General features: G+C 40.3%; 2 protein-coding genes and 1 long non-coding RNA gene across 7 annotated transcripts in view; all 3 read left to right on the top strand.

Annotated features, from left to right (window-relative positions):
- LOC110482456 (GTP-binding protein 10) overlaps positions 1-2,052 on the top strand; it is a 54,949-nt gene extending 52,897 nt beyond the window's left edge. For both annotated transcript variants that reach the window (XM_077788139.1, XM_021551643.2), the window contains 2 exons: positions 44-167; positions 905-2,052. In XM_077788139.1, coding sequence (XP_077644265.1) covers positions 44-167; positions 905-1,134 — 354 coding nt within the window. In that variant the 3' untranslated portion in view covers positions 1,135-2,052. The remainder of the gene's footprint in view (positions 1-43; positions 168-904) is intronic.
- Positions 2,053-2,733: 681 nt separating this feature from the next.
- Positions 2,734-11,105, top strand: CLDN12 (claudin 12). 4 transcript variants are annotated; one of them, XM_077788132.1, is made up of 3 exons: positions 2,734-2,827; positions 5,034-5,101; positions 7,182-11,105. In XM_077788132.1, exon 3 carries the CDS (start codon positions 7,210-7,212, stop codon positions 7,945-7,947), a length of 738 nt encoding a protein of 245 aa, XP_077644258.1. In that variant the 5' UTR covers positions 2,734-2,827; positions 5,034-5,101; positions 7,182-7,209; the 3' UTR covers positions 7,948-11,105. The 4 variants fall into 4 exon arrangements, with proteins under 4 accessions (XP_077644258.1, XP_021407371.1, XP_021407370.1 ...); XM_021551696.2 differs by having other exon boundaries at positions 2,738-2,818; XM_021551695.2 differs by having other exon boundaries at positions 2,762-2,836.
- Positions 11,106-16,287: 5,182 nt separating this feature from the next.
- LOC116183204 (uncharacterized) lies at positions 16,288-20,860 on the top strand. Its single transcript, XR_004147752.2, has 2 exons — positions 16,288-17,933; positions 20,711-20,860. It is a non-coding gene; the product is annotated as an uncharacterized LOC116183204 (long non-coding RNA).
- The last annotated feature ends 2,630 nt before the right edge of the window (positions 20,861-23,490 follow it).

The raw sequence follows: 23,490 nt of genomic DNA, 5'->3' as shown, positions 1-23,490 counted from the left end.
AAATAACAAATGCTTACTAAGGGAAATTTGTTTTTCTTTTAAGGAGCTGGAACTGTACAAAGAGGAACTTGTAACAAAGCCTGCACTTCTTGCTATTAATAAAATGGATTTGCCATGTGCAAATGATAACTTGGATGAACTTATGACACAACTAGAGAATCCTCAGGGTAAGTGAAATTCCAGCAAAAACTTTTATCAAAAGTAGTAGTAAGATCTCATATGGATAACTGCATTGGCAGAGAGTTGTTCGAAACTGAAGTCAGCTATTAAATTTTTTATTTGAACATATGTTTAAAACCACTTCCTGCATTTAGAGCTTTGTTTATATGCATTTGTAATGGCTTCACTGTTGGGAAAGGATTGTAATAAAATAGAGATATCCCAGATGATCTTTCCCAGCATGATACGGGAGAGTAAGTTTCCAGTCTAGGTGTCTGGAATAAGAGTAACCTCCACAGAAGGTCCCTTATAGGCACTGACATATATACCATTTGTCATGTGACTTTGGCCTAAACACATGAAAATTCTGGACAGGTCTGTGTAGGTTTGCTTCAATCTTGCAATTACATTCGGGTGAATTGCTTTCTCTTTCCTGGAGCGTGTAAAAACCAGAAAGGCTTAAGACCATATTCTCCCATATTCTGCAATTTGGGATTTCTTTGTACTCATTGGAAGTGTATAGAATCTTCTCATGGCATCATTAAGAATGGTATAACTGCTACATTACTGTTTGTCTTCTGAGATTTTAGAAGACTAATTAAGCAGATAATATGTATATTAATTGCAGCTATGTATATAACTGTAATTTATTAAAGTTTATTTTCTGCATAAAATGGGATTTTAGGGGCTTTGTAGTGATACAGTATTTGGGGATTGTGCTAACTCTTTCAATACAATTTTTCAGACTTCTTTCATTTACTAGAGGAAGAAATTATTCCAGAAAATACTCTTGAATTCAGAGAGGTGATTCCTATATCTACGTATACTGGAGAAGGAATTGAGGAACTCAAAACATGTCTAAGAAAATCCATAGATGCGCAAGCAGAGCAGGTGAATGAAGAATACCGGAAAAAGAAACTCCTGCTTTTACAAACTTCCAAAGAAGAACAAACAAATAGAAGCTGGCATTCCTGAATGGATACAGCACATTTTAATATTTTAACTATGCACATGGGGCCTTTGTTGTGCAGACCTTCCATTTAATTGTTCTCTCTTCCATCTTTGTCTGCTTCCTTCCATTTGTTTTGGCACTTGGGTTGGGCACAGTGGGGATAGAGACAAGGTTATTTTTATTTTATGTTCCCTACAAAGCTCAACAATGTAAAGACCAAAGTATGTGTAACTCAAAGCGCTGCTTAACAACTGGTGATCCCTGGAATATTTTTTGGAAAGTGAGAAGAATGGAGGGAGTATAACTTGCACAAAGGAGCAAGTTCAACAACTCTACATGTCCTGTGGGCATCAGAAGAACCAAGGGGAGTTTCTGATGGAGGAATTTTCCAGGGTCTGGGCCTTCTAAGGTGAACCAGTTCTACTCTTGTGACAGGCATTGGATTGTAGGGGTTTTGTTGGTTTTAAGGATTTAAAGGAAAACACATATCAGTGGCTGCTAGGAAGTGACTTGAAGGAGCACAAAAAGCAAAACTGATTTGTAATGCTGGAGGCTTTTTTGACACCTGCTGGTGCCTACTGTTGTCATCTTAGTTGTATGAATCCTGATTCCAAATTCCCATGCTTAATTTGTGATTCCCTCCTTTTATGGAGTTATTGGGTTTATGTTACATTTCAATGCAGAAAATGGCTTTTTCTCAACAAACTATACATTTTTGGAAATATTTAGTGTTCTACAAGAAGGCACACTCACATTTTAATTTAAAAAAAAATTAGAAGTCATTTATTGTCAGGGTGTTTTCTACTTTAAAGCTATTAAATTGCCTATAAAGCAAAATAAAATTGAATACATCAAAGCCTTCTAGTTGGGTTTTGTTCTGTAATATATGTATCATACCCTGCTTCTTTAAATTTTATTAAAGCAGTCTCTGGGAAGAAAGGTATGGTTTCTCATAATGCATTTATTTTATCATTGGTATTGGTTCTTACTCTGATTTTCCTCTAATTTTACTGTGTTTGGTGTAATATGCTTTTCCTAATGCTAAGAATAGGCTGTCAATTTTTAATACTCCATTTTACAGAATTGCAGAATCAATTAGGTTGGGAAAGACCTGTGATTGAGTCCAGCCAATGATCGAACACCACTTTGTCAACTAGAACATGGCATTCAGTGCCATGTCCACTGTTTCCTTAAACACCTCTGCCCTCCATCTTCCTGGGCAGCCCGTTACCCTTTCTGTGAAGAAATTCCTCGTGATGTCCAGTCTGAATCTTGCCCTGGTACCGACTGAGCCCATCTCTCTCATCCTGTCGCTGGCTGCCTGGGAGAGAAGAGACCGACCCCTGCCTGCCTACAACCTCCTGGTGACAACATCACCCCTGAGCCTCCATTTTTGCAGGCTATTTCACCGCTGATAAGAGCATTTTCTTCTAGCACACTTTGCGAGCACCGGTCTTAACCTCACTCATGACAGGGCAGCGGGGTGCGTTTGGACTGGGAGGCCGCACTGGCCGGGCGCTGCCCGCCGCCGGGCTGCTGCGGCCCGCGCGCGCTCCTCGCGGCCGGGACGCGCCCGGCGGGCTCCGCGCTGCGCCTGCGCCGCCGCCCGCCCCACAAGGCCCCGCGCGGGCGCGGCCTCCCTCAGCGCGGCGCCTGCGCGGCCGAGCGGCGAGCATGGCGCCCGCTGTGCGCGGCCCCGGCGGCGAGGTGGGCGAGGTGAGCGAGGTGAGCGAGGTGAGGCTTCCCGGGCCGTCCCGCGGCATCCCCCGCGAGGCCGGGATCGCAGTGCGGCAGGCTCGGAGCGCTGTCGCGGGCGGGGATCGGCGGTGCTCCCCCGGGGGGAGGCTGTGTGTGCTGCCCGTGCGTCAGCTGCTCTTTCCGATTTGGTCGGTAAAATTATTACCCCTGCTCCAAGTTTTCCTTGGAAGTTCTAATCTGTTAGTTAGGATCGTTAATTCTAACCTGGTGCATCTATATTTAATTTTAAAAGGAGTTTTGGAGAACGTGGAACTGTGTGATTGATTCCCAGAATTTCAAAAAAGAGTGGTGGCATTGGTTCGGAACCAGTCCCTTGAAACTGGTGAGCTTTGGGCCTCCAGCTTCTGGTGGCCAGTTAGCCAAAACTCATACAAAAATGTAAGCTGCTCATGCTGTTATGGATAGTTAGGCAACCGTTTGTGTTGATAAATTATTCTGTGACTTATCTCCTACAGGGCTTTACAAAACAGTGATGCTTCCCAGACCGTGGTCTTCTCAAGGCCATGCAAGGGAACAGAGCTGTGTTTACTCATTTCTGAATTATGCCTGTAGTAAATATGCTTTTTGTCGTCTTTTTTTCATTTTTTAATCTTGTGGGCCTTTAATGATTTACTGGTTTTTAACCAGCTTCAGCCCGCATCTCTTGTTACAGCAACATGGATCTGTAGAATAAGGGGCAGAATCTGTCCCTATTAAGGAGTGGTAGCTTCTGTGGATCAGATATAAGAGCCTTGCACAGTTCAGCTTTAAAATCCTTGGGATGGAAGAAGCCAAAGGCAAGAATCTAAGGCAGGGTAGGGTTTTATCTGGCCAAAGTGTGCTTTCTTCCCTTGGAAAACTAGTTGACAAGTGGCTGAGGTCCCTAGTTGTTCAACACCATCAGAGATGGACAATAAAATCATATGGACTAAAGAGAGGAAGAGAAAACCAAAAGAAATTCCATGTCTGCAGAAATGAGTTGGGTATTGGAGAATATTCCATAGCTGGTCCATATCTGTTTATTACAACACAGGTTTCATCATTTAATGGGAGGGACTCCTGGCTGGGCACAGCTCCCTCTGACAGCTTTGTTTGCCTGCAGCAATTTTCTACTTAATTATGTTGTTGTGGTTGTTCATGGGTGTGAACCTGCTGAGGGAGGTCTGTGTGTTTATCTTGGCTTCAGCTGAAAAGTGCACAGAAAGCTTGAAAATTCATCAATAATGTTAGTGAACAAAAGCTGCTGCACCAAGCAGTACATCTGCAGTTATGTGCAGTAGCATCCATATCCATGAATTTCCAAACCTGAAGCCCTCTTTCTCATTCAGTGAAAAAATTGGGGTTTGTGACTGTGTTGTAAAGTCTCTTTCTTGCCTAGACAGTTTGATAGAAGAATTTCTTTGATGTTTTTGTAGGTGATGGAGCCTGTTCCTATAAGGGTTTGATATGGGTAGTTAAGAATGAACTCTGTCTTTGCACACGTTAGCCCAACAAACTCGTCTTTACATTATAAATTTTAACAGTTGCATACTGACATATTTGAGGTCTGATGCTGTCCAGTAGTGAAGTGATTTACCTATTATGACCTGCAGACTTGATCTTGGGACTTAGACGTGGGTGTAGAAAATCCACAGGAGGATCTTTTCCTCTGGAAAACCTGGACAGCCATTGAAAAGGCATTACCAGTGTTTCCTGGTTTTCTCCAATTTCCTTGAAACCTTCGTTTAGAAGGCAGGAAGGAAAAGAGACCCACAAGATACATAAACAATTTAGAGCTTGTCCTTTGTTTTCTGACATTAAATAATCATTGCACCCTTTCCTCACTGCTGTTTAAGTTCAGCTTTGAACCTAACATCTGCAGTAATCATCCCGTATGACTTACGGATTTTTTTGCTAAAAACATAAAATTCAAGATGCAAACTGTGTCTTGGAACGCCCGTGAGAGAAGCATGCACCTTTGTCTTCTGAGGTGAATAGAGAACAAGCTCTGGAGAAAGAAAAAACCTGAAGAAAGAAAAGAAAGTAGTTTGAGTTGTGTCTTTTAAATAAGATCAAATTGTAGGTGATAGAGTTAGCCTAATGCAAACATAGCTGATATTCATAATTCCTGAATTGCAGTGTAAATGCTGTTGCTAAAATTGCATGAAACAAATGTGATGTTGACTCTTTCTTTGTTGTTTCTTAGATCCAGTAACACCTCTTTTCCTACTTATAGAAGTTGCTGAGGTTTCTCTTGATTTGAGGACATTGCTGGTAAGTGCACTGAAGCCATCTAATTAAGACAACACCTGTTTAATTAGTGTCTTCATCAGGGATCTGAAGCTATAATTACAATCATAAAGCCAGCAGTATTTGCAAGATGGGACAGGTCTCCCGTGATGGAAGGGATGGTGGGTAACTTGCCTGTTTGCAGTAATCTGCTACTGCAAATGATTTTTCAGAAGCAGCAGGTTTCTGAAAATGGTCAGTCATGTGTTTATTCCAGCTGATTGACATATAGCTCTATCTTGGAGTATGCCCTGTCTGAATGGAAGTTTTATTCAGGTAAAGGCAAGCTCTTTATGGAAGAGCAAGAGCATCAAGCTCAAGGAGAGCAAAACATGATAGTATATTAGATTTACCCCTGAAGTTCATTTGTTATAGTTCCATTTTCTTGCAGATTGATTGTTTTGACCTACCGAAGCTAGGGGTAAGCATCGTACTAAAATAATCATAATGCAAATAATTTTCTGGTCCCCCTACCATGGGGCTATCCAGTTAATGACCTGCCATCTGAAAAGTTTACTGCCATGGGAAGAGATGCTTGCCCACACTCAGCTGTCCTTAGCAACAATATAATGCTGTCTGCTTGACAGTTAAGGTAGTTTTTAGCATGCATGTCATTGTAATTTTTTCTTTCCAGAGTGCTTCTTTAGAATCTAGACTGTGATCAGCACTTAAATGAAGGTGTCCACATTCCAGAGCAATTCTTCAGGGTTAGATGGCATAAAATAATTGCCTAATGGTTTATTAGGAAACAAATTGAACTTCATTTATTTTTCTATAAATCAATAGAATGCTGGCTAGTTACATGGCTTGATAATGCTTTTAGTGTGTTTCCAGTATGCATGGGAATTCCTTATCTGAAAACTGGAGCTCCCTGGTCATTGGATGTTTGCAGGTAGAAAAGGAAAGTGAGAGATCAGATCCAATTGCCTTTTTGTTTGCAACCATGTCTATAACCTTTCTGTGATACAGATACTCAGTTACTTGTAAATGCATTAAGCAGAACTTCTGGTACTTCGGGGATTGGTTTATGATTTTGGACATTTGACAGATAATGCACAGTGCAGTATAATAATTTGGAAGAAATTTCAGGAGGAGTTTATAAATGAATGGCGCTCAGAGAGAATTTGCAAAGTATCTGTTCATTTTTAGGTACTATAATTCTTAGTGTCCAACTTCAAGTACACTCTGGGGTAAATGCTCAGTGCCTGTTATGTATTAGGCTTCTTTGAAATATCTTGGTCATGTAGAGAGAGGATAACTGATAACTTGCATTGAGTCTTTTTTTAAGTTTTTGTTTGTTTTGTAAAGGTCCGTCATTGAGACTGTTTCTCAGCATCTCTGCCAGCAAGAGGCTATAGTAGGTATGCAGACAGTGGTTATATTGAAAAGGAAGCAGTATTAACACTTGCTCTGGAGTGCAAAATGTGGAAGCTGAAAAGTCATCTGCTTTCCATGATTGTTTGTGTGCTTGGACAGTTGATTCTGAAAGGCAGGATTAGTGTGGCAGAACTGTTAGTTGCTGTTGAAAAATTCATAGTAAGTTACTCAGCAGAGCCTCCGCCACTATCTTGCAGCTCTTGTCAACAGTTTGGCCTATATAAAATGTACATAACTGCCTACATATGCATTCCTTGCCAGTCTAATGTTGCAGATTTTAAGCAACTCCCTTTTATTCATGCAGCAGCATGGTAGGACTGAGCATGCACTCTGATATTGTGTCTGGGCTGAAGACAGGGAGCTGCCAGTTGAGGACAGGTGAACTTAAATCACGGCTGTGTAGACTCATAGATTCAAATATGCTTCTTTTTCATCTTGAACACAGTGACTTCAACAATCTGTCAGCTGAGAAGTCAGAAGTCTGTGAAATAACCTGACATTTAATTAAAGCATGAATGTAGTGGTTTTTAGTGGTTTTCAAGACAGTGTTACCACTGTCTTAAGTGTGTCAGACAAAGAAGGTGCCACAGAGTTAGTGCCTACTACCTGTCATCTAAGATTATTAAAATGAAAAATCAACTGTAGTTAGTCCTGTGTCCATTGTTTTCATTTATATTTTTCTTTTTAGTTGCAGGAAACAACCTCTGTGGGTAGATATGGGCTGCCGGGATGTTCACGCGGCGACCGTACTGGCTTTCCTCAGTGGAACAGCCTCAGTGGCTGGGCTCCTTGCAGCAGTTCTGCTTCCCAACTGGAGGCAGATGAGACTGTACACATACAACAAGAACGAGAGGAATGTGACCGTTTACACTGGACTCTGGATTAAGTGTGCACGCTTTGATGGGAGCAGAGACTGTGTGATCTACGACCCACAGTGGTACACGGCTGTCGATCAGCTGGATTTGCGTGTTCTTCAGTTTGCCCTTCCTCTGAGTATGTTTACTGCTGTCTCGGCTCTGTTCCTCTGCATGATTGGCATGTGTAACACAGCCTTTGTATCGAGCGTGCCAAACGTCAAACTGGCCAAGTGCCTGGTAAACAGTGCAGGCTGCCATCTCGTGGCCGGCCTCTTGTTCCTGCTTGCCTGTGCCATTTGTCTCACTCCGTCCATCTGGGTCATTTTTTATAACAATTATCTGAACAGAAAATACGAGCCCGTCTTCAGCTTTGACATCTCTGTATTTATTGCCATTGCCAGTGCTGGCGGTCTGTTTTTCACTTCCATCCTGCTGTTCCTGTGGTACTGTGCATGCAAAAGCCTCCCTTCTCCTTTCTGGCAGCCCCTGTATTCCCACGCCCCCAGCATGCACAGCTATGCATCTCAGCCCTACTCCGCACGTTCTCGCCTCTCTGCCGTAGAAATTGACATTCCTGTTGTGACACATTCATCTTGAGGAGACAAAGCCTTGGAAGCCAAGTTCTTGTGCTCATTCAAGCCATGAAGATTGCAGGCTTGATTCTCTGCCCCACACTGAGCATAATCCTTTGTAAAGTCAAGTTTCCCAAGGCGCAAAGCCGTGGAGGCCTGAGTTCAGCAAGTCTGTTGCTGTTCTGGTCTGTTTGTTACTTCCAGACCACCTTTCCTTTTTTTTTTCTTCTTTTTTATTTTGACTGAGCTCACTACAGTCGCAGTTGCTGCTAATGCTGGAACAGTATACTAACAATTGTATGCATCCATCGTTTTGCTTCCTGATGTCAAAGGAGATCTGAATGTCTTTGAAATTTAATAAGCTATTCCTAGATTCCAATCTCATTGTAAGACCCTTGCACCCGTGTATTGTCCAGATGCAGGCAATGAAACTGGGTGTAGGGGATTCACTGAGTTTCTTGTTCATCCAGACCCACATTTTAATATGTGATGTCTGAAAAGGGTATTTGGCAGACTAATTCAGTTCTGTGCGCTGTTCTTTGTTTTTTTGCTGTAAACACAGATAGCTGCATTGGAACTTCTGTAACAGAATTAGTGCCAAATTGCCCTTTATTTTCAAAGTAGCTGTCAGAAGGAATAAAACTATGATTTAACTAAGAATGTTGTTCTGTGCTTTAATAGCATTTTGTGAATTACTGGAGGCTAGAAATCTTTTGTGAATTTTTATTTCTAGTCTGTTTTTTACTAAGTTAGCAAATTCACTAGATCTATTTTGTGATTAAAACTAAAAACACTAGTATTTAAAAATTGTATTTAGAACCTTTAATGTTTTATTTTAAGGCCTTCTTAAAAATGGGTTTTTAAGTATGATATAAAGTGTTCAGTTCTCTAGAGAAATGTCACTCACTGCAAAAAGGGTTAGGAAAATCATAAAGAATTCTGAAGACTAGGAAAGATTCTTTTGAAACACTGTTTACTAGCTATAACAACATCTCTCTGAAAAGGGAATTATAACCCTGGGGAGAGATTTTTTAATCTAGGTGTTTTTTAAAAGTATATACAAGGAACAATAAGATTGTGGTTTTTTTTCAGAGTTGATCTTTATGGTTGATGAACTTTTCATGCTGTAGCTTATTTCATTACTGATTAAGACTTAACCTTTTCAGCCTGGTTCTTTAACACCTTTCACATTCAGCTATTTTAAAATCCAATTTTTTTCCCTCTTGCCACCTCATAAATGCAGAAAGTTTCCTATTCCTATTTTCCCTAAGATGAGATTTTGAATAACCTTTGAGCTTCAGCATGTAGCTCTACAAGGATGAGGAGAGATTGTAAATTCCCAACGTGGGATGTCTTTAAATCACTTTTGCCTTCTAAAATACAGAGCAGCAGGTGAGCCTTAAGGATCCAAGCTCTTCAATATGGGCTTTGACATAACTTGAAAATTTCATGACAGTGAGTTGAAGAGTGCTATAATTAAAGCAAGCATTTGATTCTCTCAGGTTTTGGTAAATTGAGATGTCATCCCAGTAAGGAAAGCTGTTTTGATTGGTGGCATTCTAGAGTTTAGTGAGTATTTGCATTTGATTAATCTCAGAATAAATTTGTATTTCTTAAAAAGTCAAATAAATTTCTTTTAATTCTAATTCTGAAAATTCATCCAAAATCCTGAAAACCATTTAGTTCCCTCTTCTAGGTGTTAGAAATAGAAACTAGTACTGTACTGGGCAAACTTGGTCTGTTAAAATTTGTGAAATAACAGTATGTAAAGTATTGTGTTTTAGCTGGCAGATCTCAGACTTCAGTGGACTGAAGGAGGAAGCTGATCTCTATCATAATTCCCAGCATAGTCAGTAAAGTGTCAGGCCATTAACACAGTGCTTGATTAAACAGCAGTCTCAAGGAATTACCACTGTAGACAGTAAAGAATATGTAAGGAGATATGCCTCTAAAGGCCTAAACATGATACTCTCTTAGGTTTACAGGGTATGAGAGTATGAAGTATCTTTTCTAATCAGATCATGACTTGCATGGGATTAGAACATGTGTAATGACATGCAAGCCAGGTTTGTTTCTTCAAAACTCAACTTTGCTTTACTGTTAGTCTTGTTGTCCAACACTGTTGCTAGTTTAGCTGCCCATATCCTTTGATGCCTGGTAAGCTCAAAGCAAAGGGGCCACTGGTTTGTGATTTAATGTCATCTTGCTTCTGCATCACTTCAGTGTCTTCTTTGTGCCTTGCTTCAGTTACGAGTTGGCCAGTACATGGTAGAGTCAGCATCTGATACACTCTTTGAGCCTGAGTTTGCAAAGCATTTTGATAATTTTTAAGAGTTGATGAATATGTCTCTTGGTGACTTAAAAAGAAACTGAATTTTCAGCATCTCCAGAACCAGAATGACAGCCTGGCAAACTGTTGCTTTCTACAAGAATATAAGTTTAGCCAGTGTTGTTTTCTGTGCACTTTAATAGCAGATGCCTCTGAGAGCTCTGAGTATTCTGACTTTGTATTCTGACTTTGATTTTTATGCACAGAACTTTTAAACAGTATTTGCTGCTGCCTAAGCTGATAACTTGTTGCTTTGAAAATTGTGTCTTTCCAAAAGTCAGAGATGAATGAGTTATGAAAAGTGGAGCTCCAGAAGATAATGGATTCCAGTGTAGATTTCAGTTAGCAAAATGACTGTTGCATCATGTTCTATGACCGAAGCATAGCTGATTTTCTTTCATCAATGCTGTTAATATGTTTCTGCTGGATCCTAAGTGAAATTACCTGGAAGTGCTGTGCTGTATTTACTTTGTTGCAGAAAGACATGGCCAATTTGTGACACTTGAGCCGAGTGCCACTTCAACATTTTTTCTTACTAAGGTTGCCATTGTGCCCAGTACCAGGCCTCCCTGGATTGGTAGAGAGCACGTGTCCTGCACGTATATCTGCCAGAGGACAGCCTCTGGGGAGGCTGCACCTTCCTGGGCACTGCTGTGTGCAGGACAAGCACTTAGGGTCTTGAACAGAAAGATTTTAATTTGTAGCTTGTGCAGTAAAGGTTGGGTGCTCTGGGATTACAAGAACCTGTATTTTTTCAAGTAGTTCCTGTCCAACTTCTTTAAATTGTGTTGAGTGTTGATTCTTTTTATGTGAAACAGAAAATATGTATTTTTAATAAAAGAGTCTCGTATAGACACAGTTTGTTTTGATTAATTTTGTTGAAAACAGTAGCTACTCAAATATGAAAGACTTTACCTTTTGATATTGATCACCAGACTATTTCAGATGCCTTAGGTTTAAAATATGTATACTGCATTTTAGATGCATAATTTTATAGGACTCCTGCTTTGAGTGAAACAAAATAATTTTTAAAAGCATCACAAAACCCTAAACCAGCTCTTCTGAAAAGGAGGGGTAAGCCAAACTCCTGCCCTCCCATCTGCTGTGCAGGATGTGCTGTCAGCTGGAGAATATACTGCCTCCTGGCCTGTGAAAGTCATTTGGCATCCCAGGGACTTGAGGCACTCTGGGAGGATGGCAGTGGTTCTTGATGCTTCACTTCTGTTTTGTGCTCCTGGCTACTGCAGTTCAGCAGCATTAGGGTGACTTAGTACTGAGCTGGGGAATCCTCCGAATCCTTCCCCCTCAGGGAAATCCACAGGGTATTGTCTTGGAAAGACATACCATAGAGTTTTCCCCACCTAGGTGAACAGAAAGGACTTCCCTGTGGAGTCTTGCACAAAACCATGATCCATCCCATTCCTTTCCCCATATATTTCAAATTCTCATCATTTCTCCTTTCCCTTTCCTCATTGGTTGTGGTATCCCTGGTGGCCAGCCCCATTTCCCTGTAGGCTAATGCCTTTTGCCCTGCCCCTTGTGCCCCACCTGTGCCCTCAGACCACTGGCCACTGACCCCATACTTAACCTTGTGCACACCACATGGCTTGGTCTTCCCTCCCTGGCTTCCCTTCGGGGTGGTGGATGCAATAAGCCTCGCTGGAACTGGCCGTACAAAAGGCCCTTCTGCCGCTCTTTGCTGAGCTAGCCACGCTGAGTGGGCTGTGTGGACCTGAGTGCTTTGCCTGAACGCTTCCCCAGGCGGCTTTTCCGCAGGAGATGCTTGCTGGGGAATGGCTAGAGATAGCAGCAACCACCACTGAAACCTGCATGGCTACACTGAGCCTGTCCCCATTGTTCAGGGGCTAAATACAAAAACCCTTTGAGTGTTAAAAATGCTGATGCCATAGTTCAAATTCATAAAACCTGAATTATTTTGCAGAGTAGAGTGAGACTTGCTGGTAATTCCTAAGGATTTCTAGTCTCGGCATTCTAGGCAACTGGGGCTTTTATATCTGTTTTGAGAAGTAGTTTGTATGAGAACTGTTCTTGTGGAGAAGGCACAGTAAAAAGCAGTTGTCAGTACTACAATTCATTTGAGGGGGTGTAAAAATGATTTTATAATCTCTGTTTCAGTGGGTTCATTTCCTCATTTGCTGTCACTTTCAGACAGGCCTCCTCTCTCTTTTAGCTGGTACAAACCTAGGGACTTGATTGGATGTTGGCATAAATACACAGAGAACTGTTTCTCCCAAAATGTGGGAGTGACTCATTTTTTTCATATTAAATTTCCTATAAAACTACCCCACCTATTTGTGCTCATTGGAAACAAACATCTTGGCAGTTTTTTCGATTATTTCACAGGACTGGAGTTTACACGTGTGGTTCATTAGGTGTGTAATGTTACTTATCCCTTCATGTATGTACTGAGCAGTAGTGCACCTCAGAAGCAGCATAAGCTTTCCTCTAAGATTTTTGTTCCACTGCTGCATCCTTATTCATCAAGAGGGACATACAGAGACCTCATTGGAGGATAAGAAGTTTTTACTGTTTTCAAAACTGCTTTTTGTCTACGTGCCAAAGAGTCAACTTGGTTAATTGGGCATGAGGCTGGGCAGTATGGGCCCTTGTCTTCTGGGTGCAGCAGCTGCAAGATGTAAATGCTGAGAAAGGGCAGTAGAAATTGTGGTGAGCTGTAGGGTATGAGTTACTGTTTTGAGGAGAGAGACCAGACAGCTGGATTTCCAAGAGCAGGGTTGTTGCCATAGTTTCTGTTCTAACAAAAACAAAAATATGTAATGAAAGCTCTAAGTATAGGAATAAGCTTTACTCGACATCCTAGACTCCTAGAGGAATGTAAGCAGACTTGGAAAACTCAACATGCAAGTACTACCGAGGCAGGATGTGTCCTTGGGGACCACAGACATTGACCCAAATGCTCAGTACCACTTCCTAGCTATATGCCGTGCCTCTTGTGTAGCCATCACTGCCAAGGCTGACATTTAAAGCTTGGTGCTCTCCAGTCTCTCTGTGGTCTTATCACCACATATTACAGCCCTCCCACCAGTCAGAGGGTCTGTAACCATTGATACTGCTCTAGTTTTCTTGCAAAGCCACAATACATTTTTAAGCAAATGTGCAAGATCATTTACAAATTCATATTGGAGTTTAAATAAATACTAGCAGTTATGTCAAAAATAAGGTTTTTTCCTAAAAAAAAGTCCTGGATCTATCTTATGTTACTGCAGACCCTTTGTGACCTACTATTCAAGAGGTTTCAGCATGTGATTTTTTTGATGGGCTTAAGCAGATGTAAATAGAGTCTGCTACCAGGAGATGAAATCATGTCTTATTGTTCCTTTTGCTATTTATCTTTTCTGCTTATTTAGTTTTCAGCCCCTCAGGTAGCTAATCTGATCTGCCTCCTGGTCACAAGCTCTACTGTCAGCACAAAGGAGGAAGTGGGAGTATTTGAGTAGAAGAAGGGCAAGATGGCAGTCTTAGGTTGATCCTTCATGAAGCCTTACTTTGACACCTTTGTTTTCTCACTTAATGAGCAATTTGCATGAGAAAGATTCTGTTAATTTGAAAAATTTTCTAGGTGGTTTGTGTTTATCAGTTATAGAAGTGTTTGAAAAATGCTGCATTTGGAGAAAATCACAGAACATTTACTGACAAGGCAAAAAAAATCATGTTTCAAAACATTTCAAAGTTTGTTCCTTTGTTCTTTTCATTTTACCCTAATTCACTCAGAAAGACAGTATGGCAAGAAAAAAAAGGTAATGAACCACAAAAAGTAGTTTACTTCTATTGAATTTGAAGATCAGACTACTTTAGATTATGTATGTATGCAGAAACTGATGATATTAGTAAGAAAAGAGCTAATTTTGTAGTAGATTAATCATGCCAGATAGTAAGGTATTTACATTCGTTTCTAGGTTAGATGTGAATAGTTTAGTGTTATCTCTAGAGACCCTGCATTACTATAATTTCACTGTTTTGACTTTTTAATCAAGTCAGCAACAATAAAATGCTTAGGTTCTTTCTACTGATTTGCTATAGTGTCCTGTAGACAGGTTGAATTTCCAGGCAGAACTGTCATCTCAGGAAGCAGCTGAAAGGAATTGCATTCTCACAAAATGGGCTTAGTGGAGGGCATGTTTTCTACAGTACTGCTCCAGGTAAGTGAGATTGCACAAATTTAGCTGCCTTCTCTTGCTGCCTATTCTGATCAATTCAATTGTACATCTCGCAGGGAAGGCCTTGAGAGCACAAAACAACACATTCACCTTTCTGCTCTTTGTTAGGCTTGTGGTGGGGGCACCTTCAGATCTAACTTGTTACCTGCAATTCTGACCAAATGCTGTTAACCTCCACAGCTGCAGAGGTGAGGACATTTCCTTTGGAAATACTTGGGAGAGTCAGCTGAACAGCTGGGAAAGAGCTGGCTTTACAAGCTTGATGGCACGCTGGGACACTGGCAGCCAGAAGACAGGTTTGTGGTGCTGTGGCTAAGCTGAGATGTGGTGGGGCTTTCAGCAGTTCCTGTGTCAGAGGTTATGGGGCTCATCGTTCATTAAATTGCAGCAGTCTCAGTTTGCATGTACACTTTCAAATGCTGTGTGGCTGCACCTCAAGTAGCCAAGGAGTAATGAGAACCCTGAGAACTGCTAATCTTGGCAGCTGATGCCTGCATGCCTCACTTGAGAAAGTCCTCTGGGAGCTGTAATTCTCTCAGGCTCTCAGCAGTAATCTGTTTAGAGCTGCTGAAGAAGATCTTGAACACTGGGCAGAACACAATTTGCTCAGAGTGTATTTCAATACTCATGGTAAGATTCAAACATATCACAAACACTTTTTGGTTTGAAATTTACTAAAAGAACTCAAAAAGGTCTTATTAGACATATAACATGAAAACAACATGATTTGATAAGTTATGCCTCTGAGCTTCTTGTGTGTGCATACAAAAGTACTAAAACCCTGCAGCTTTTGACTCTCCAGTCAGCCAAATAGATTACCATTTCTAGAGAAGAAAGCTTGCCTTTGACAGAAGGCAATTTTCCTAGAAAATTGTCCTTTTCTTCTAAGAGCCTTTCTGTACATCATAACTTTGTTTCATGGATAGCTTCATTCTCTAAAGAATTTCAAAGTCCTTCTCCTGCTTTCCTAGCATGGTCAAGTCACTTCTCTGGGTCTATAAGTCCACAGCAGCTCTCCAGGAACCATTTTTTAAAAGACAAAATCTCAGGTGACATCTCATTATTTTTGTAGGGCCCCAAAGGTGGCATAAGGGGCTGCAGAAGTTCCTGTATGGTCTGTCAAAGATAACATAAGCCTAGATTTGCTTGAATATTATTTTAAGTTAAAACAAAAATTGATCATGTTTCCTGGGTTGGTTCTGGAAATTATTTTTCTTACAGCTATTTTTATATTGTTTTGCATTTCATCTTGATATTAGCCTTTACTGAAATACTTCAACACATGTTCTTGGGTTTATTTCTGGCTCTGGTGTCACATCTTTCTAACAGGATTAAACACAAGTTCCTAATGGTAGGGAGCTATCAATTCGTTTTCTTGAGCTCCTAAAGTTTCCTCTATGGCTTTAAATTATTATTACATTTCCTGAGAATATTCTCGGTGTCCAGCTACTGTGTCTGTTGTGTCTCTTATCACTTGTCCAAAGTGCATAACTCTGGCTGGACATAAGAAGGGAGAATATAGGAGAAGGCAGGATTTCCTTTTCTATTGGCACAGGCATGGCAGAAAATACCAGAAATTTGGACATAGAGTTTAAATTGGAAATCCCTACTCAGTATATGACCCATCTGTAAAAAAATCTGTCACCCACTGCCTAGAAAGAAATTATCTGTAAATCAAAATAAGGATTTGATCACAGTTGTGTTGAAAATGTTTGAGATGTAAAGGCAGACATTGGTAGACTCCCAGATTCCCAACATTACAGTCCAGTAGCACAAGCAAGGAGATTTGGACAGGATGCTGTGTTCATGGGAACATTTGTAAAGCTGCAATTTTCAAAAATAGTAGTTATCTGCTTTGGTTAATACAGGTGAGTGTATATTGTGAAACTAAGCAGGCTAATCAACAGTATCTTCTCTGTACCTTAATTTCTTCAAAGGAGCAACATATAAGTACTTGCTACAGTCAAAATTCCAAATTCAAATTTGGGATATGTGCTAGAATGATACATTCCCATTTTTAAATAAGGCTGGGAATTTTATATTGCATATGACAGAAGGGATTCCTTTTCTGTAATGGTGTAGAACTGGTATTACATGAAATTAATACAGATACTATTCCTTAATCATTCTGAATTAAAGTGATGGAGGGAGGAAGATAGCCCAAAGCCATAGCAGGATGTTTGAATTACTTAAGTTGATCCAAGAAGCAAATTATATTAGCACTTTGTATTGAAAATAATCACAACAGAACTATATGAGATCTCAGTACTAGTTTTTGCATAGCTATATGGCATTCTGAACCAAATCCAAGTCTGCAGCAGGGGAAAGAAAAGTTGAAGTGCTGACAAGGCAGGAAATACCCAGTATTAAGGAAAAGATCTGTGTCCAACTGAAACAGTCTGTTAACTCATATGATATAGATTGTGAAATGCCAAGAGAAAATCTGGTCCCCTCACAGTTTAGAAAATGGACTAAATAAGAGCAGCTGTGTGGGTAAATAATTATCCCATACTTTGGCATTAAAATGTTGGCTGATTTTTACCAGTTTTTGACAATGGAAGTCTTTCAGATGTAAGTCCCAGGAAATAACAGCCAAAGGATATTATCTGTCACTTTGTTAAACCAATAGTGGAGTTAGTAATTTCTGGAATTCAACAGAACCCTTCTTTTGTTGGGCTGTTGTTTTGTGACTCTCCCGGTTTACCTTACCCCATGTGACTGTTGCACTACAATGTCTCTCTTGCCCAGCTATGACTGAGGCAAGACTTAATAAAGAAAAGCCAAGGATAAATACAAAACATGCAAATAAGTATCATTCCATTAATTCATTCTGGGAAAAAGAGCAGAATCTTGGAAACAGATTTCTCAAGAGAGCAAGAGCAATTTAAAACAGCATGAACTGCATGGCATCCACGTTCCAAGGAAAAACCTGTGCTCAGTTAAATCTCAAGACAGACCCACAGGAAATCACAAGCTGCCTATCTTATTTCATAGCTAGATGCTGTTCTGCGAGGTTTTAATTGCAGAGGTGCTGTGGCAAGAGCTTTAGTAACTAAGTTTAGTGTGAGACATATGGATGAAAGTCAAGCTGTCCTTTAGTTGTCATTGTGATGTAGATAGGTCTTAGGGGTGTCCTTGTGTGCACACTCAGTGCCCCAAACTCATTAAGTCCCCGGGTGCTCCAGAAATTCCTCAGCTAGTCCCTGCACAGAAGAGACACACAGCTGAGCAAAGGCAAGGTGACAGACTTGGCTCCTCCTCAGCTCCACAATAAAAGGATCTGGCTAACTATTGCAAGAGTTATTGCACTAATTTTCAGGTGAGGAATTCAGACAGTCCTGAGGGCTCCTCCCTCGCTGCTCCTGCTTGTTTCAAGACAACTTTCTACACCTGAATTTGTCCCATAACCTCCTGGCTGAAGAATCTGGCCCTTTCAGACCCTCCTGGTGGTTCCTGCTGCAGAACTGCTGGGATTGCATGCAGGTAGGATGCATGCAAATTTTAAAAACTGTTCTTGTAAATACAGATATGGTCACACAGGGCAATCTTTTTGCACATAGTTAATACAGCATGATGATTTAATTTAAAGCACTCTATGACAATGGATAATGCACATGCTGAAGTAGTCACATATGGGATCAGGAGCCAGTTGGCATGAGAGAGAATTGAGCAGAGAAGCAGTTAAGGAAGTCTCCCCTGACCCAGTGACTCCTGCCACTACCCAGACTGCAACCAGCTGGCCTCTTTGGGAAATCTGAGCAATAGCCTATGCCAAGGCCCCAGACACTATTTTTCTTGAAAACCCTTTCCATTTTTTATGCAATACTGCTCAGCCAGAAACCAAATCAGCCCTGATATTGAAAAAATGATGCTTTTAACAATTAGTCTTTGTCAAAATATGTCCAATGCTTTTCAAAATAAATTAGTTGGCCCTGCTAGGAGTGATCAGTTCAGTACATGACATATTAGAAAATTCATTACTCTATCTCTTTTGAAATATTAGCAAGAACTAAATGTTAAGAGCTGTTTATGCACTGCCAGATTTGACTGGTAGTGCATTTTAGTTTGAAATTCAAGTTTGAAGCACTTGGCTTGTCATTTTGGTCATAGTAACATTACAATAAATCTAACAAGAGACTATAATTCAATTTGACTGAAATTCAGTACTATTAACCATTCTGCAGAACAGTGCCCATAAAGCTATTCTCAACTATTCCTTTAAAAAAAAACTTGATGTCAGAAAAACATATAGGTCAGAAAACAAATTTTCACTGTATGCCTTTTTTGATGAGACTAGTATTTTTATCTCTCAGTATAACCGCAAGATAATTGAGTAATTATGCAGATCCTCTTCTGAAAAGTATGTTTATTCCCTAAACATTGTGTGTAGTCACCTGACTACTGTGCAATGAAAATAAAGGAACATCAGCTGCTACCAGCACCCTTAGCAGAGACACTGAACTGCTCTTGTCTATTCCTCTAGGCTACCTTTTTGCAAGCAAAAACTCACTGTGGGAGCAAATCCTACCTCCATTACAAACCCCACATCAGGTGAGGAGACTGACTTTCTTTAACTGTCCCAGCAGTGTTCAGCTGATCATGTCCGAATTTAATAATACTATTTAACACCCAGTCTCTCGTTTAATCATGGGGTTTGTCTGAAAGCTGAAACTGGGCTGTTGCATTTAGAGCAAACCCACAAAAACCTTGAATAAACCACAATGTTCTGATCTCTGCAAATATCTGCTATCTGTGTATTTGCAGGACCGGAACTAGGTTGTTCTTTATACTTTCCACTTCTAATTATTAACACCTCTAAGAGATCTGTTTCACCAAAGATTATATATGGAAGATTGTTATTATATGACAGAAGGTGGACCTGGAAGATCTAATTTTCTGTATCTGACCTTGAGAAATAGTCTGAACTCATAGTTGCACATTTTGCACTGTAAAATGGTATTATTAATATTTTTAAGAAGATAGTAGAAACCATTTTATTAAAATCTGAATACATTCTCAAGGAAGACTATATGAAGGTGCATGTCCTTATTCAGCAGATCTGCTCCTTGTAGGTATGTAATCACTTTAAGAAAGTACTAGATCTCACACGAGCCCTCTTGCATAATTTCAACAATGCCCTGAAGCCTTTATAGGAAGCCAACAGACATTTAAGCTGGTCCTGCAACTGAGAAAACAAAAAAAACAAAAGCCCATGGGGTACAATTTTTCTTCTGCTGTGCCAGCACAAGAATTTGGTCCCCTGCTCAGTGAACCCATAGAGTAGCCCCGATCTCCCTCAAAAACTAACTTCCAGTTGCATTGGTTCTCGATAGGACTACAGATATGTTTTTGCTGCATGTACCACAGTGTTTTTCAGCTAAAAGAACAAGTATTCAGGGAGAGAGAAGTACAGACTGCTTTTTGTGGGAACACTGATCTAATTACAAACCAAATGGCAACCTGAAGATACATTCCTGGTCCAGCCAGTTACAAACCAAAAAAAGCTTTTTGAACAATGTATTGCTGCAGTAAAAGCCTTTTACCAGAGCCTATGTTGATAAATACAACACAAAAAAACCCCAGTGACATTCTAATCACTTCTGTGACTCATCATCTGAATTATTTACACATACTGCACTCAGGAAAGCTGGGTAAACTCTGCCACAATGATGAAGTAATAATGCCATTAAGGGAATCGACTGAACACACCCAGGTTTTGTAACCCATATATCACCTTTGAGACTGTTAGCACTGGTGATAACGGAAAATAAACAAACTAAAAAGAGAAGACAAGCTTCTGTCAGCCCAATCTGTTCCTTGTTCAGATACCCAGTGAATGGCTCATTCAGCTGTTCTGTCACAACGGTGCAGCTGGAGCAGAGATGAGGCAAAGGGGCCAGAGGCGAGGCTGAAAATGCATGAGTAGAAACACTGTTCAAAACCCCAGGCAAAATCTACAGAGCTGAAAAAAAAATCTTTATAATTTGAAATATGTATGGAATTACAAAATAATTAAAATGTTTTAAGTTCTGAGATTTCATTTTTGTTTGCAATCTTAAAAAGTCCAACAAGTCAAGTCAGTTCCTTGGTAGATCACTTTTTCTTGTCATCTACATTCCATTTCCTGGCAATTTATGTCTGCTGAGGGAGTGGCTACCTAACGAAGAAGAAATGTGTTACATTACTGTAGGAGTAGTTTCTGTGAGAGAATTACCACAGCCGTTCATAAATTATATTAATGGATTTTTTTTCTCCCAAAGGCATAATAAAACTAAATCTGAGAAGATGGATGTATCCATACTTCTGAAGAGCTCTCAGCAAATTCTGTTCTCCCCTCCTCTCCCACTTGGCTGCAGTTAAATACTTCCTCTAACATAATTGTATTAAAAGCAACTCAATGAAAAATCCCATATTCTGGAAACTTGGAATTTATGAGAAGTTGCTCTTCACTGAATACATAAAAACATCCAAAAATAAGAAAAAAATAAAACAGCGAAAAGATTTCCCCTTTGCCTCAAACAGAATTCAGTGCAATCATGTGGAATATAACATAAGCTTTGAAGAAAAAGAAAATTAATAAGAACAGCTCAATGAAGTCATATCAAAGCACTTTAAACTCAGTATCTCGCTTAAAATGGCAGTCAACAACAAAAGCCTGAGACTGTCAGAACAAAGCAATCACATAATGCATCTTCCTCAGCAATTGCACACAACTTCAAGCAGGGACTTTCTGAACCAGAGGTATCTGGATATTTAATAACTGTTAACAGACATATTTATGGAAAAAAGTCAAACTTTTGGCCTAACCTAAACTTTTAATGTCCTTAATATCCATATTTTTGCAATTTAAGGCACTTTATTTTCTTCTAAGAACTTTTTTTTCCAGTCTTGTACATGACAATTGTGTTCAGTGCCCTCTAGGTCTTCTATTAGAAGAAAGCCCTTCTGTGTTCATTTTTCTGGTGCCTTTCATGACTTGATACATCTCTGGCATATGCCTCCCTAGCTATAGTCTATTGAATTATTACTTGTAAACAGTTCCTTATCTTTGGCAGTCTTTGTTCATCACCTGTGTCTCTCTACTGTCCCGAGAGCCTGTTCCAAGTGACTTCAAGAAACAGGAAAAAAAGTGTTTCAGAGCATAAATGATGCCTCAAGTTTTAGCTTTTATATTTTTCAGATTCTATTCTGCTTTAGTGTGTAAGTCTAGGCTTCATATTAGGAGATAGTAAGCTCTCTCCACAGAATAGGTAGACGAACCAATTCCTTCTCTAGCTGGGGACCCAAGGACAGCCAATCCAGATCTCAGGCCCAAGAGCATAAACAATGGTGGACCAAAGAGAGAAGATAAGAAGGATGGGACTTCATGGGCTGGGGCTGTAACTGGACAATTAGTTCCAATATTGTAATGGACCCAAACTTATAAAAGTGTGAGACCTTGTGACCTGTTGTCCATTTTTTTGGCCATTTTGGGTTGTGCTGCCCAAGGTAGATCTATTTGAGACCTCTTACTAAATACCAACTTTACTCTTTATCTCAATCGAGTCTCTGTTCTAGGTCAGCCTTCTTCATTAAGATTTATAGACTTGAACATGTGGTAAAACCTTGTCTACAGATGTCCCTGCTCATTGCAGAGGAGTGGAACTAGCTGGCCTTTAAAGGCTCTTTCCAACCCAAACCATTCAAGGATTCTGCCAGCTGAAGCACACTGAAGTCATAATAATATTGTCTTATATTTAACCTCAGGTAAAAAAAAAAACTTTGTCTCCATATGGCCTGGATACCCACACTTTGGCTTTATTTTTCTAATATCCCTGAAGACCAAGAAGCAGGGACCTTAGTACTGCTAGCAAAAATCTGAAGATAACATATATAAAATTAAATGTAAATTACTTTTTAATGCACGGGTTGAAACTTAATTTAAGGTAAGGGCACCTTGCTCAGGTTTGATCTTTTCAATTTTGCATGTTGGCCTAAGCTACCAGAGATACTAGTAGTTATCCTAATTCCCTCAGAATTTTTCCTGGAGCTATTATTCCCTTACCATGTAGGACTTTAGGGAGATTGATATCTGCAGGAAGGTGAATCAGGTGTCTAAAACCAGATAGGATGTCAAGGTCAAACACTGTGAAAAACATTCCTCTTTTTTCTTGTTAAGGCTGAAGTATATTTACAAAAGCCTCTCTAACAGCTCAGATCTGCTGTCCCTATGTCCACAAACCAATTGCAGTACTTTCTATAGCAACAATGGCCTTATAACACAAGAGCAATAAAAATGGTCCAAAAAGAAGAGAAGGAGTGTTTGAGAAGGGAGGTCACAAGCAGCTGGAGTCACTACTGACTGAACAATGCCATTCTTGGAAGGAGTGTTTGCTTTCTGCTTGAAGCAGAATCTTTGAGCACTACCAAAACCTACACCAGTACTTCAGCTATCGATTGCCAATTATCAAACTTCCCATTCCTGAACAAGTCACAGAGAAGCGAATGAAGTTCAGCAGGATTGTTTAACTAAAGCAAAGTTGGCTGTCACTGCATGGTAAGTCACTTCACTGGCCATTAAGGACTTGATTTGGTGCCTAACCACAGCTATATAAGGCCACTGAGATGCCCAAAATGTCTTGTGTGTCCTTACCCTGCCATCTCAGAAGGTTTGGGGTCTTTCTTTTGTTCCTGTGTTGTATATTACAGACTTATCTGGCTGTTCTGTATATCCCTGGCACTTAAAGGGTGCTAAACGCTTCCCAAAGGCCCTGAAAAGTGGGTCACCATGCAAAACCAACAACTCGTTAGTCTTTTAAAATTGAAAGGTCATGGTAAATTTTCAGTTTGCCTCCATGCCTTTATTAATTTCTCTGTCCAGCCCTAGCTTGGGATGCCTCCGTTGGCTCTGGCAGCCTGCTGGGCATCCTCACTAAGGAACGAAAGCAGGAAGCAGGGCACAGGATCCTCGCCACCTCCTGCCCTCACAGCAAAAGGGCGGCACATCAAACGAGGAGCGGAGGGCAGAAGGCCCCGTGTGTGTCAGATCTCCCGCAGTGCC

This window comes from Lonchura striata, chromosome 1, assembly GCF_046129695.1.
Source record: "Lonchura striata isolate bLonStr1 chromosome 1, bLonStr1.mat, whole genome shotgun sequence".
NCBI classification, from domain to species: Eukaryota; Metazoa; Chordata; class Aves; order Passeriformes; family Estrildidae; genus Lonchura; species Lonchura striata.
This window is presented reverse-complemented; position numbering and strand designations above follow the sequence as displayed.

Bases quoted from the DNA above. Each gene is read 5' to 3' on its own strand.
- CLDN12 (XM_077788132.1), top strand. From the start codon at position 7,210: ATGGGCTGCCGGGATGTTCACGCGGCGACCGTACTGGCTTTCCTCAGT.